The sequence below is a fragment of the Psammomys obesus genome, unplaced genomic scaffold, assembly GCF_907164565.1.
Source record: "Psammomys obesus unplaced genomic scaffold, mPsaObe1.curated_primary_1811, whole genome shotgun sequence".
Lineage (NCBI taxonomy): Eukaryota > Metazoa > Chordata > Mammalia > Rodentia > Muridae > Psammomys > Psammomys obesus.
In genome coordinates this window covers 17,374,929-17,390,734 of record NW_026596091.1, presented here as the reverse complement: position 1 = coordinate 17,390,734, position 15,806 = coordinate 17,374,929, and the positions used below count along the sequence as shown (strand labels likewise).

General features: G+C 34.0%; 1 protein-coding gene across 1 annotated transcript in view; it reads right to left on the bottom strand.

The window, feature by feature from the left end:
• Positions 1–15,806, bottom strand: part of Cep290 (centrosomal protein 290) — a 96,492-nt gene that overhangs the window by 31,565 nt on the left and 49,121 nt on the right. The window contains exons 27-38 of the mRNA XM_055627832.1: positions 13,801–14,006; positions 12,536–12,687; positions 10,947–11,058; positions 9,830–10,285; positions 8,671–8,835; positions 7,617–7,724; positions 7,251–7,385; positions 5,898–6,164; positions 5,181–5,288; positions 4,431–4,630; positions 3,136–3,349; positions 1,814–1,951 (exon numbers count right to left, since the gene is read on the bottom strand). Of these exons, the coding sequence (XP_055483807.1) occupies positions 1,814–1,951; positions 3,136–3,349; positions 4,431–4,630; positions 5,181–5,288; positions 5,898–6,164; positions 7,251–7,385; positions 7,617–7,724; positions 8,671–8,835; positions 9,830–10,285; positions 10,947–11,058; positions 12,536–12,687; positions 13,801–14,006 (2,261 nt within the window). The remainder of the gene's footprint in view (positions 1–1,813; positions 1,952–3,135; positions 3,350–4,430; positions 4,631–5,180; positions 5,289–5,897; positions 6,165–7,250; positions 7,386–7,616; positions 7,725–8,670; positions 8,836–9,829; positions 10,286–10,946; positions 11,059–12,535; positions 12,688–13,800; positions 14,007–15,806) is intronic.

Sequence of the window (15,806 nt, the reverse complement as noted above, 5' to 3'; positions counted from 1 at the left end):
TGGGCTAGGGAAGGGACACAGGGGGAGAAGAGGGAGGGTGTGTGGGACTGGGAGGGGATGAGCGAGAGGGCTACAGCCAAAATACAAAGTGAATAAATTTTAATAAACAAATAAATAAAAAAAATTTAAAACGGGAACTCATGAAACTAAAAAGCTTCTGTAAGGCAAAAACACCATCAAAAAGACAAAATGACAGCCTATAGTATGGAAAAGGATATTCACCAACCCTATATCTGACAAAGGGCTGATATCTAAAATATATAAAGAACTTGGGAACAACACATCAACAAACCATATAACCCAATATAAAAAAAAAATGGGGTACGTATCTAAACAAAGACTGCTCAACAGGGGAATCTCTAATGGCTGAGAAGTCCCTAGACAACGGAAACTCCTGGGAATCTATGAGGATAACTGTAGCTAAGACTCCTAGCAATGGGGGATATGGATCTTGAAATGGCCATCTTCAGTAATCAGAAAGACTTCCAATGGAGGGTAGGGACACCAAACTAGCCACAAAACCTTGGCCCCACAATTTGTCCTGCCTACAAGAGGTGCAGGGGTAAAGACAGAGCAGAAAATGAGGGAAAGGCTAACCAATGAATGACTGGCCGAAAGGACTGAAGCAGCCCGAGGAGTCAGAAAACGAACAGAATCAACCAACCTGGGCTTACAGTGATTGAACCACCAAACAAAGAGCATGCATGGAAAGGACCTAGGCCCTCTACACATATGTAATAGATGTGGACCTGGGTCTTCATGTGAGACTCCTAACAGCAGGAGCAGGGGCTGTCTTTGACTGTTGCCTGTCTCTGAATCTCTTTCCCTCAACTGTGTGCCTTATCTAGCCATAACAGGAGAAGATGCTACTAGTCCCACTGGAACTTGATATGCCAAGGATGGTTGAGGAGGCCTTCCCTTTTCTGAGGAGAAAGACTGGCTAGAGGATAGGAGCCAGGGAAGGTGAGATAGAGGGGCTTGGTGGAGAGGGAGAAGGGGAAGCTGCAATTTAGACAGAAAGCAAAGAAACAATCTCTAAAATAAAGTGTAAGCTAACTTTTAAAAATTAGTGAACATCTACTTCCTAAACTAGTTAATGATCATAAAAGGCATATAAAGAATCAAAAGTAAATAAAAATTTTAAAAATAGATTAGATTTTCTTCATTTTACCACAATATACTACATGAAATTTTCCATAAATTTGTAGGGCAAAAGAGAAATTGCAAGTTATTATGAAACATATGTTTAAGAAAAAAAGTTTCAATCACTAAGCTTAATGGTCGGATGAAAAAATAATAAAGTATGTTTGTAAAAATAATCTCATGGAAGAAAAGGCTTAAGAGCCAGGTAGCTCTATAGATAAAAAGCCTTACAAACAGTAATTAACTGTGTCAGTTGTAGAAGAAGCTGCAGACATTTGGTGTTAAGTAGTATTTGCTATATTTCTGTCTTCACATTTGGCTGTGAACCTAAAACTAACCCAACAAAACAGCCTTAAAGGAATCCTGAGGGCTGGAGGTTTAGCTCAGCAGTGGGGCATTTGCCTATGTTGGACCTAAATCCTGGAAATGCTTAAGATGTACTGAAAAATGCTTGGAAATTTTCTAAATAAAATGTTTCTTAAAGGAGTCCTGTTATTAAGTGTCATAGTGGCTTATCTTTTCAAACTTAAGATGATAGTCAATAGGAGTAACATAAAGATATACACTGTTTAAAACTGTGTATGTATCTGTCTAATTGGCCAACAATTCAGTACACGTTCTCTGAACTGATCAGGCATCCAGCCATAGTAACACATGTGCTGCTGCTCACCTTGAGCTCTCTAGTATGTCGCTCAACAACCTGTTGAACATTGAGATTTGCCTCTTTTTGAGAAGTGACAGCAATAATGCGTTCTTCAGCTGCTGCTGTCATTTCTGCCCTAAGTTCCAAAAGGGCTCGACTAAGTGCCTAAAAAGTACAATATACAAAATTTTTTAGTGGAAAACATTTTATATGAACAAAATAGAATACAAAATGGACAGTATTACTTTCTATTACTTTCCGGTTAGATGAAAAAACCTAAGTGATTTTATGTATGGTGCTGTAGACCTTGTCTATACTCTCAGCACCAAGGTGGCTGAGGCAAAAGATTACAGCAAACCTGAGGACCACTTAGACCCATTGAGTTCTAGGTCAGCCTGGTTACACAGGGGTACCTGTCTCAACACAGAAATGAAGATTTACAAAAGGAATGTGGTTAATTAAATATAATCCACAAATTCCTAAACTTTTTCAAATGAATTTCCTTTGTAGTTTTACTCAGTTCTTCACAAATTGACAGTTCAAAACCCTGACAATTATTTTCAGAACAAAGCATTAAGTCAAGCAATTCATATTAGAAAAAGAAAATTTTTGAAAATTTCCAAGTTTATATATCAGAAATAAATTCATTTAGCAAATAATAATATTAATAATAATAATAAACAAATAAAAAAAGAAAAAAAAAGTAAGTATCCCTCCATAGGAGGGTGGGGCTTATGGGGGGATACAAAAATGAATAAAGTGTAATTAATAAAAAAAATAAAAATAAAAAAGAAATTTAAAAAAAAAAAGAAATTTATTGACTTTAGGTAGATGAGTAATGTTTTAAAGTCATTGTTTAAAATATTTGTCCATAAAGTTCCGAAGCTAAGGTGGGGAAAATGTAGCATCTTCTAACCCATTTTCCAAGTCTGTGATAAATAAAAAAACAAAGCAAAACTAATATATCATATTAAACCTATTGACCAGCTTTCACACAGAGGCTGTGGACGCCTTCTTCCTTTTTACCACCATTATCACCCCTAACCCCCCAAATTGTTCAAAACTGTCTCAGCAAGAAACATGAAAACCCAACAGAAGATGAGAAAACAATAAAGTTAAGATTTCTTTTCCTTTTTTACAGATACTTAACAAATCACCATCATAAAAAGATAAATTACACCATATCTATATTTTAAAATAGCATGACTACATTGCAGAGCCATGGAAAGAATTGCTCTATGCATTAGCGTTAGATAATGCTCACTTTCACTTTAACAGCTCTCAGGGCTTTTTTCTGATGTGCACACCTAACTTCAGGCCATTTCCTTCAGTGGCCACCAGCCTCTTACCTTCTGTTGCTTCTCTTTCAGGGCTAGTTGGCTTTTTAGCCTGTCCACTAAATTCCTCATTGTGGTTGTTGGGGCTCTTGAGTTTGCTTCTTTCTGAGCTTGGAGTTCTGACTTTAAACTCTGGTAATCCGTTTGTGCTTGGGCAAGAGCATGCCTTAAATCCTCTGCTTCTGCTTTCACTCTCTTCACTTCAGTCACATGGTTTTCCTGGAGCCTGAGATAAACAAGCATATGTATTTACTGGACTAAGTATTGCAAGTAATACCTTGACTGAACAAAACAAAAAACAACTTTATAAAGGTATAAAGCCATGACCACAGTACCTTATATGTTGAAAGACTATACATGAAAGTTATTTTATAAGATATTTCCTGCACTTAGGAATGAGATGCAAAAGCCTAAGCAATTTTCATATGCCACAGTGATTCATGCCTATGATCTCAGCACTGAAGCAGCTGAGGCAGAAGATTATGGTGAACCTGATGACAGCTTATATGTCCAGTGAGTTCTAGACCATGCTGAGTTAGAGACATGTCTCAACAAAGAAATGAAAACATATTATAAAAAAACATAATTTTCTAATCTGGAATATGACATAAGATTAATATATAAAAATTAATTCTCCTGTATATTCAATAGGAGAAAAACAAGACAAAAGCAAAAACTACATACTATTTTCAAAAGAAAAACAATCTCAAGTTGCAGCTACTTACATATCCACAAATATGTGGTAACTTTTTGAAAGGTATCCTGGGTACAAGAGTAAACAATCCATGTTCTAATAGCCCAACAGAAAAGGAATAGAATTGTAAGTGGGCCAACATTCTTAATTTCATCAGATATAAAATGAAGCCCAGAAAGAAGGTTCTATGATTAGAAACTGAATAATTTTTCCACATTCCCCCTCCTCATAAATTTATAATTTTCAAGTTACTTTTGTACCAAGGGGACTTCATCTAACCACTCTAAAAGAGCCAAGTAAATAATGCCATTTCATTTACAAAGAACAAAGCAGACAGTGGAAGTGCTTAAAAATAAGATTCTAGAGAAGAAAATAAATTGGCTTTTGGGTAAGACTGAGTAGTTATAAACTGTCATTTCCCCCGGTCGACTCGGTCATGCTATAGAGCCTTCCAAGTGCCCTACTTCTACTGTAAAGCAATGAATCCAAGTAGTCCTGAGGACAAAACGGGATGACACACATCAAGATTTTAGGAGAGAGCTCACACAGCAGGTACAGGCTTCATCATAGCATAACACCATTGGCTTATTTAAAAAAGGTTTCTAAGAGTTACCGTAATTTGGTATTTTCAAATTCTTTAACTTTTAACTCAGTGATTTCTTTCTGTCTTTCCAAATCTTTTGATACTTTCTTTAGTTTGTTCAAAAGTGAGGACAGAGAGTCATCTTGTTCTGCTACTGTCTGTTCCATCTCAGCCAGACGAATGAAATGTTTGTTGGTAGGTACTGGAGCAGGAGACTGTTTTATTAAATCCTATGAGATATGCACATATTAGTGATGGGTAAGTACAATCTGAGACTATGACTAATCCTATAATTTTCTTTATGAATCAATGACATCTAAATGTTAAGAGGAAAAGAAGGCTAGGGAAGACAGGCTATAGATTTCACTACTTTTAGCTAGTGTCTAAGTACAGTGCAGGGTTCTGAAATAGGAGGTGAGGCTTAAGGAACCCAATGCTGTGAGTTAAAAGAAGTACATAAAGAACAGAATCATCAAAAGGAGGCAAGCAGAAGGTAATTCAAAAGACAGAAAATAAATTTAAGAGGACTCATACTATGGCAGGCTTTGAGTCAATGGTAAAGGAATATAAAGATGACTCCATGAGCAGTGACAATAACTGAAGGATTGGGATTTAAGACAAATGATCATGTTGTCATGATCAGAACTGGACTGGTTTTCAGATTATTTTGGCAACAAAAAGGTGGGGTGTGTTCTACTGTGAGACATGAAGAAAGATAAATTTTAAATTGTGTGATATCAAATCTTAACAAAGAACAGAACAGAGTTCTCAGATCCTTACCTGGGCTGTCTGCTTGAATTTATTGAGTGAATTATCGGCCTGTAGTTCTAATTTATGATGAAGAACATGAAGGTCTTCCTCATGTTTCTTAACAATTTCTCTTTGCTCCTGTTTCATAGAAAGTTGAAGCTGTTCTGTAAGTTATGGCTGGAATAGATTCATATTCTAAAAGATCTTAGTTAATCTCTAACCTTCTAAAACTTCAAAACAGGAAACTATAATCTCTGTAGGCTTTCATGTATTGAATCATTCTACATTTCTGCTAGTATGTGCTCATGTTGACCACTCAAGCATTACATTACAATTTATTTTTAACATTAGAATAACACATATCCATCACCCTTAACTTATTTGGAGGAACATTTTAAAATACCAAATACCTCTCCCACTGTTCTAGAAAATGAGATCTCCACAGATAACCCCTGTGGTAGCATCATTTACTTTAATGTTTCAATTAATGAATCAAAAATTCACCTGACATTTCCAAAACCATCCAGCTTCACCAATGAATATCTTCATTGGAGAAATTCCTATTTAACTCAGTCCACAAGAAAACGACATATCTGCCAGTTTTACTGACAGATCTGTAATCCAATCATGTGAAAGCAACAATTCCTAAATAGAATCATCTGAAAGCAGAAAATAAACTACCATTTTAAGAAAAAATAAAATAAAATAACTTCTAGCATTTGAGTGAAAAACAACATAACAAAATACCTCTCTGGCTTTTTCCAGAAGATGCTGGTATTTCTTCAAAACTTCTTCCTTTTGATTTAATCTGGCCTGCATGTTAGCTATAGTTTGCTGGGCAATTTTCATTGTGTGATGAGATTTTGGCTCCAGCTCTTTACTATCTAACTCAGCTATAAGTTTCTCTCGATCAGCTGTGGTAGGCAATCGAAGCCTCAGTTCATTGATTACTTTGTCTCTTGACAGAATATTTTGCTCAGCCAACCGTAAAGACGATTCTTTTTCTTTTAGTTTCTGTAGAAAAGTCACAATAATTTATTGCAGTACAGTTTGTCCTTTCAAATACTTCATATAAATTTTACTCAAGACTACTTACAAACAAAAAAGCAGTTTCATTTTATTCTTCGCATATTTATAATAGCCATTTGGCAATAAAATTCTATTTATTATACTTTCATGTGATAGTACATTTATTTGCATATACATTTTACTTAAAAGATTATCACTTCTTAAAAACTTTGTTATGTTAAGCACAAAATGTAATAAGTTAACTTTACTTATATATTATAGTTTAGAACTAGAAGTGAGTGGTGGTACTAAAATCAGAAAATGAAATTAAATCATCCCTTTGATGTCATAAAAGACTAACACAGAGGGTTTACTTGAGTATAGAGCTGGGATTTCAGTGGCACAGATCAATGAGTTAGTGCTTTGCTATTAGAAGTTTACCGTACCAAAGTAGAGAAGAAGTTTTAATTTTCAGTAAGATTAAGGCGGGTATTTTAAAGCAAGTGTTTTAGTGGTAATTCATATAAAGCAAAAATTTTAAATTAATTTTTATGAATTGTTAAAGAGGCAAAATTTTACACAATAAATTCTTAATCATACTTACAATTAATATGTTTAGATATTTAAATTTGAGAAATATTAAGGATTTATTATTTTATGAATAATTTAATGATCTGATTTGACCAACTATTAATCAAATTCAGTACCATTTGCTTTAACTTTATTTACTCACAAAGAAAATGAACAAACTATTTAAAATATGTATAACAAATAGTGCAAAATAAATTATAAAAATAAGTAGCAACGAAAGCAGCAGTTAAGGGAAAGGTAAACACCTATTTTACCTCGATGCTCCCTTTTACTGTTTAGTGTGCCCCAAAGGAGAATGTAACAAACACATGAATGGTAAATTGAAACTAACTGTGTGCCTATTCATCATTAGCTATTGGAAATAGTGTATGACAATAGAAATAAAGGGGGATTAGCAAAATATACCAATTTAAACTTTATTACTACTAGCAAATATTATTTAGAAAATTCTATAAGCATACCCAATAATATACTAATCAAAATGCAAATTATTTCAATTACCTCTTCAAGTGATTTGCAAGTTGCTTGTGTTTTAAGAATTGTTCGAATATTCTCCTTAATTTTTCTTAGAGCCATCTCAAGTTGGTTTGGAAGGGGCAAGCTAGGGTCTGGCATTGATCCTGTAGCTTCTTCAAACTTTTGAGAAATAATACACTTTAAAAATAGTAGTGTAATACTGAGAAAACAATATGACTCTTTTAAATGTATGAAAAAAAAATAGACTGGCTTTTATTTATCTTTCAACAAAGACACTCATGACATTTCACATAAAGCACACATCATAAGTTAAACAGATATCTAATTCATAGACTACTTTGGTTAATGCTTTATGCCATGCTCCAAAGCAGCAAACATAGCCATTAATACCTTTTGTGCAGCACTGAGTATTTCATTCTGCTGACGGTCAAAAATGTCTAGTTGGCGTTCCAGCTCAACTTCTCTTTGATCCCAAGCCATTTGTCTTTCTTCATGAAACTAAAAGAAAAAAAATAATAAAAAAACACCAAAACCAACATTAATTGTGTTACGCACATACAATGAGCATTTAACAGACATACACATATTTTTTTATTTAACCCTCAGCTTCTGCTGTCACTACTATCACTTTTATTTTATGGCGAAAAAAAATGCAAAGTTAGAAGGTCAAGCAACTTGCCTGGGAACCGAGAGGTAAGCATGTATGAAGTCAGAATTTCAGTCTAGTCATGTATCTATTCATCCATCAATTCCAAAGATGCAAATGACACATATTTGTCAAACACTATTTGGGGCAGTGCAAGTATAGCAATAAATAAAGTGTCGTCCCTGTCACCAAGGAACTTACATCCCAGGAAGTAGGAAGCAGGTAATGAAAAATAAATATGTAAGATACCAGAGGATGGCAAATACTATTTAGAAAATGAAAGCAAATACTCTACATATAGGAAACCTTGATAGCACAATTTACTATTCATTACTAAGGAGCCTTTAATTCACTGGTAAGGAAATGTAAAGACCTTAAGGTAGTGAAAAGTATAAACAAAAGTATCTAGGTTACGAGAGAGAGGAAAACTCTAAGCATGGGGAAAGAAGTCTCTGTGGTGTGTGTTTTATGAATATCACCTTGCTCTAAAGCATCTACTTTTTCAACCCCATGCTGTGTTCTAAATCAGCAGTGACATTAAGGAGAAACTTAGCTGAAGAAGTAAAGTAACTAATATCAAAAAAGAAAGTAACCTACCAAGTAAGTTTGCCGAGGTAGTGTTATTTTAAGCTTAGAACTTCTGTTACAACTAAGTAAATTTGCATGTTTGTAGAAAGTGGTTATTTTGTTACTCAATATAATGGACAATATATTTAATCATTTAATCACAATAATACAGTTAAAATGCAATGATCTGATATGTAAAGCCTTAGAAAGAACAGAAATAGAAAATGAAACCTTGTTCTGCTGAACAATTTCTTCCTCTAGACTGTTGATTGTATGCTCATATTCAGAGATGATATTATTCAAATATTTGATTTCTTCTTTATCCTTGAGTAGTTCTCTATTTAGCTTAAGTTCTTGAAGGCGAAGTTCTTCTATTTTCACATGCCAATTGAGTACCTAAATTATATAAATGCTACATACCTCATCATGATTTTAACTGAAATTAATGACAAAGTTATTTAGAATTTCCACAGCTTTTTCTAAAGTATGTACAATAGAAAATAAATCATTCTCCAAACTATTTTCAAATTAATAAACTAGTATTAGTAATATTTGCTTTCATTTTTTATTTACTATGACTTTATTACTGTAGTCATGTTATTTACACATTGGTTTTCAAAAATGAAAACCCTGTCCTTTTCTACAATGATGTAGCTACTGGTCATTTCCTCATGCTCCAATGGACAACTTCAAACCCATGCCATCATGAATGGTGCTGGATTAGGGTTAGTGGGTCACAAAATGAGAACAAAAACATAAAACACAGGGCAGAGGAATTCAATTGGAGGATGTGGTGAGGAAAGAGGAGGATACAATAGAAAGATGAGTGTGACCAGAATGTAGTGTGTGTGTGTGTGTGTGTGTGTGTGTGAAATTGTCAATGGATACATTTTCAGAAATCTACCCAAGAAATGAAAAAATTTTTAAAAGTAAATTGTAAGTATTTCTAGTACAGAGAATAGGATTTAACTGCAAGATAATTATTTACCATTTAATTCTTCCCAAATTCTAATTGTTGAAGTCTATGAAAAGTTTAAGTTATGCAAGAAATATACAAGTAAAAACAAAGAAAAACAAATAATTCAAACAGATAATATTTGTGCAGAGTAGAAATCAATAATTTAATAACTATTAAATTATTCAAATTTATTATACTTAGTATTTCCTTAATATAGGTTTGGACTTTTCTAGAATGTTTAAAATTCTGTGCTATTATCACAAAAAGTGATTTGATAAGGATCCTTGCTTAGGAACTCCCAATGTGTAAAAACTAAGCTGATTACAACTAGTATTTTATTTTAGATGCACACTGAACATTTTCACATGGCTACATATTAAGAGAAATATTAATATATAACAAGGGAATACTAAATTTCAGATAAAATTTTACCTTTTGGGCTCCCCTGGCATCCTTTAAAGTACTTATCAATTCTTCTAAGCCTTTTAATTTTAATTCCATCTCCAATGTTTTGTTTTCCATATTTCTGTGTTCTTGTTGAGAATTTTTCATTTCTTGCATTATCTTAAGTTTGTCATTTTGCAACTGAATCATTGTTTTAGAGAACTTTTCCTGCTGAGCCAATGGTAAAGCTCCACTGAACTGTCTTCGTAGAGACTGAATGGTTTGGCGCAGGTGTTTTGCTCTGTTTCTACCTTCCAAACGAGCATAGTAGAGAGCCTGCTCTTTTTCATCCAGTTTTTGCTCTAAGCGCAAATTGTAGGCCTCCATCTTCTGGAGCTTAGAGGTAACTGACTCCAACTTACCAAGGGCAGTGGCCTCACTAATTTGAAGAGAGACAACATGTTGGTGCAATTTGGCAATTAGTGCCTTTTCATCAGATTGTGCCTAACAGTAAAAGAAATACATATTTATAATAAATTTCAGGGTTTTGTTAATAAATGTCATGGGTTCAATGTCACAGTTTATTAATTAAAATTTAAAACACTGTGGCACATAGATTTTTAAACAATCTAATTTTACTTTAACACAATAACTACCAACTATATATCCAGAATGAAAAATACTTAAATTTCTAATTAAATGATAGTTGGAATAGTAGTGTTTTGCTTTTAATTCATAGATAACAGCACAATTCTTATGTATACAATTAGTATCTTTTAATCCTTTAAAAACTACAGAACATGGGGATATTTGAAAAATTACAAATATATACATAAGAAAATATAGAGAAAAGTCATTAACTACTCCTCTTTAGTATGTTAAAGATTCATTAATTACTTTTTCTTAGTATGTTAAAGACTGATTAAATACTTGTCTTTAGTGTGTTAAAGATTCACTAATTACCCCTTCTCAGTGTGTTAACTGACCAGCAACCGTGAAATGCATCGATAGGGATTTCAAATAAAAGAGGTTTTCTAAATTCCCAGCTAACAGGAATAGCTACTGTGGCCACAACTAACTTCTGGCTAGCATGCTACTCTCGTGCCAGTGTCTAAGATAAGCCTAGAGAAAAGCAGGCTAAGCAAAGGGCTGACACTGTGTGCACCTGGTAGTCCAGCAGCTGCATTCTCAGGGAGTCCACTTCCTTTTCCCTGGACTGTTGTTGCGAATTCAAAAAATCAGCTTGTCTTTTGGCAATATCAGAAATCTCTCTCAGTCTAGAAAGTGATAAAATATTTAAGCAAAAATTCAGTAAATACCAACAGCCCTAACTTTGAGATACTTTTCTAGAGAGCAATTGGTTTTTTGCTTCTCTCCTTTGAACTATTTCCTGAAACCTAATTACATAAGTGATCAAGCTTCTGTCTCTTAAAAACATCCCCTACTCTGAGAAGTCCATAACCTGTGGTATAGAATAACACACATTTTGAAAGATAACAGATGGCATTTTCCAATTCCAGGTGGTCAGAGAACACCTGCTCCCACACATTTTTCCTAAGATACTTTTATTATATTTCAGAAATGGCAGGCGGATGCAAATAGGTTAGCCTGTTACCACTGCACAGTTAAGAATCAATGTAAAATTCCACACTATGAAGGTTATGTACTTCATACACAGAACTTTATATTTGTAAATTATGTTATATGTAGAAAATGTGATTAGTTTATTACAATTTACAAATTAGCTGAAATATACAAACACATACAAACACACATACAAACACACATTCACAAAAAGTAGGCATTTGCACAAATTTCTTTATGATTTCTATGATAACAAAGCCAAATGAAAAAGACTTTTATTTGGGGTAGAATAATTTGAACTAAGTGGAACATATACATTAGGTTTCCTCATACTGACTGGATGGCCTCTATACTTGGTGGCTAATAAAAATTAATAAAATGAATAATTATAAATTAGTCATCTTACAAGATAAGGTTTATGAGAAAAAAGAAACAAGTAAGTCATAATGGAAGAGTTAAAAAATGACTGATTTTCCCAAAAAGACTCAGGGTTCTAAAGGAATGGCTACAATTTTATGTGTAAATCCCACACACATACAAAATTCCAAAAGTTATTTGTGCTTTGCAGATTAACTCAAAGCCCCTCATGATTACCCTCTGAAGCAGCACCTGACTAGAAAAGTGAGTATATAGCGTCTACCCATCACATATATTCTTAAGTAGCTGGGCAACTTTCTACTGCAAATAAAAAAAAACAAAACAAAAAATCTCACTGTTAGTAAGCAATAGTTCATGAGTTAATATGTCTAACATCTCGCATAATGCCTACCACATTGCTAGGTCCTAAAAAGTGTATATTAAATCAAAATGTAAATTATGTATTTATATCAACCTTATAAAAAGATAAAATTCTTTTTAAAGTAAATAAACTAAATCCTAAGTGACCCTTGTGCTTCCATCTCTACTTTCCCCCAAAACAGGCAATATGAGTAAGATGTGGACCCTACATAATTTTGTTCCAACTTAAGTGCCTCCTACAGTTGTATCCCTACACTTGGGGGGAAAAATTTTCCTCTTCATTGTTATGTAATCTGGTTAAAAACTAACCCAGATATTAATCCTCTTCTTAAAAAGAAAATGAGTATGGCTATTGCTCTATATATTTATAATTGAGTTTCTTAAATACAAATCAAATAGACATACTCATGATTTAATTTTCTTTGTACTTACTTAGACACTTCAACTTTGAGTTCCACTTCATTCTTCTCTAATTCTAGAATCCGTTGTCTATCTGCATCGCTTACTGCCTTGCTGACACTATCAGCTAACTCATCTCTCAACGTCTGCTCCACCTTTTGTGCATCCAAGTTGATTTTGGTAAGCTATGGAAAAAGTAACAACAACAAAGTACTCCCAAGGACTATTTTATTTTACTTATTCTACTTTACCTTATGCTGGGAACAGAAGACAGGCCTGTGCAAACTAAGCCTATCAATGAACTACAGCCCTAGCCTAGACACAGACCTTCTACACTCCAGAGTACTGTAGTCTTTTTTACTTTCCCCAAGTTCAGACACAGGTACAAAGTAGTAAGAACAGAGTAAAGAAAGAATCAAGAGCAAATTATAAAAATGATGTAGTAATATCCAATGCCATCATAAATTATTTATTTTAGGCAATCGCTATTTAAGAATTTTTGAAATAAAAGTACTTAAAAATAAATCCATGTGAGTTAACAAAATGTTACACATTTTACTAAATTATTTTATATTTATTAATCTTTAGTAGGTTAAATTAAAAATGATACTTATGTGTTGGAAAATATTTCAGCATAAGTAAGCACCTGCAAGGTTTAGGTGAATCATAGGTTTCTGAGTATGTATAGTCTGCTTAATACTGACCACATTAAAAATCTTTACTAACCTCCTATTAAAGCTTTTGAAAGTAGAGATTTTTAACTATTTTATCTCTTATTATAGTCTTAGCTCTCAAACAAGTTCTGGAGTATAACACAGAATGAGCATTTTTTTAAAGAAAGGATGAAATTGAAAGACAATTTGCTTTTCAAAGAAACAATATCCTCTGTTCATTAAAACCAATGCCATGACATAGGCAAGAAAAATAGGTGATATATTTTTAAGATTTATTAATTTAATTATTATTTATTTATACAGTATTCAGCTTGCATATGTGCCTACAGGCAAGAATAGGACACAAGATCTCATTATAGATGGTTATGAATCATCATGTGGCTTCCTGGGAATTAAACTCAGAACTTCTGAAAGAACAGCCAATTCTCTTAACCTCTGAGCCATCTCACCAGCCCCAAAATAAGTTCTTTAGTCTAAAGAACTTTAGATTTTAAAATAATCGTCTATGTATCCATTACATGAAATGCTGAATGTATATGCTACCTTAGTGATACAAAGTTCTTCAAAATAATCCAATATTACTAATTCTTATTGTCTAGTTACATAATAAAAATCATATCAAACCTCAGTGAACTTGGTTTCCAATTCAAAGTTACGTTCTTCCATGTGTTTTAATGAAGTTCTTAAGTGCTCATACATTTTCTGACAGTGTTCAGCCCTCTGCCTTTCATTTAATTCCTTCATCTCCAACACAGTGATTTTTTTTGAAATAGAAACAATGTCACTATTTGTCATTGATTTCCTTGCCTTATCCATGTTTGATTCATTTCCTATATGCAATAGTACAATACACAAAAGGTAATTCAGGAGAGATATAAAAAAAACAGTACAGTTCTATGAGAAAGCATGAACTTTTAAAATTAAGACATATCTGTATTCTACTCTTCATTTACAGACCTTGAAAGAACAATTCTCAATTTCAGATGGAAAAATAAAAAAACCCAGAATAGCTAAAATAACCCTGTACAAAAAAAGATCTTCTGGAGGAATCTCCATCCCTGATATCAAGCTGTACTATAGTGCAACAATAATAAAAATGACACGGTACTAGCATAGAAACAGACTGGTAGGTCAATGTAATTGAATTGAAGACTGAGAAATAAACCCATAGCACTATGGATCCTTGACTGTTGACAAAGAAACCAAAACCAAACAATGGAAAAGAGAGAGAAAGAGAGAGAGAGAGAGAGAGAGAGAGAGAGACACTTCAATAAATAGTGCTAGTCTAATTGGATGTCTACATGTAAAAAAATGCAAATAGATCCATATCTGGCTCCCTGCACAAAACTAAAGTCCAAGTGAATCAAAGACCTCAACATAAAACCAGACACACTAAATCAGTTAGAAGAAAAAGTGGGGAAGAGTCTGGAACTCACTGGCACAGGAGACAACTTCCTGAACAGAATACCAACAGCACAGGCTCTAAGATCAACAATCAATAAATAGGACCTCATGAACCTGAAAAGCTTCTGTAAAGGATACTGTTAACAGAAAAAACCACAGCCTATAGACTAGAAAAAGACCTTTACCAACCCTACATCTGACACAGGGCTGATATCCAAGATATATAAAAAACTCAAGAAGTTAAACAACAAGAAAGCAAGGAATCCAATTTAAAAGTGAGGTACAGAGCTAAACAGAATTCTCAACAGAGGAATATCGAATGGCAGAGAAACACTTGAAATGTTCAATGTCCCTATTCTTTCAGGAAATGCAGATCAAAACGACTCTGAGTTTTAACCTTAAACCCATCAGAATGGGTAAGATCAAAAACTCAAGTAACAACACTTGCTGGAGATGTTTGGAGAAAGGGGAACCCTCCTGCCTTGCTGGTAGGAATGTAAACTTGTACAACCATTTTGGAAATCAATCTGGCACTTTCTCATAAAATTAGGAATAGTGCTACCCCAAGATCCAGCTATACGAGTCCTGGGCCTATATCCAAAAGATACTCAACCATACAACATGGACATTTGCTCAGCCATGCTCATAGCAGCTCTATTCATAATATCCAGAAGCTCAAAAGAACCTTGATGGCCCTCAGTTGAGGAATGGATACAGAAATTGTGGTACATTTACACAATGGAATACTACTTGGCTATTAAAAACAAGGAAATCATGAAATTTGCAGGCAAATGGATGGAACTAAAAAAGACCATCTTGAGTGAGGTAACCCAGAAGCACATGGTATATACTAACTTTTAAGTGGATATTAGCCATATAATACAGGATAAACATACTAAAATCTATAGTCCTAAAGAAGCTAAACAAGAAGGAGGACCCTAGGGAAGATGCTTAATCATCATTCAGAAGGGTAAACAGGATAGACATTGGAAATAGGAGAAGACAGGGAACAGGACAGGAGCCTTCTACAGAGGGCCTCTGAAAGACTCAACCCATCGGGGTATTTAAGCAGATGCTGAGACCCATAGCCAAACTTTGAGCTGAGTGCAGGGAATCTTATGGAAGAAGCAGGAGAAAGAAAGACCTGGAGGAACAGGAGCTCCACAAGGAGACCAAGAGACACACACACACACACACACACACACACACACACACACACACACACA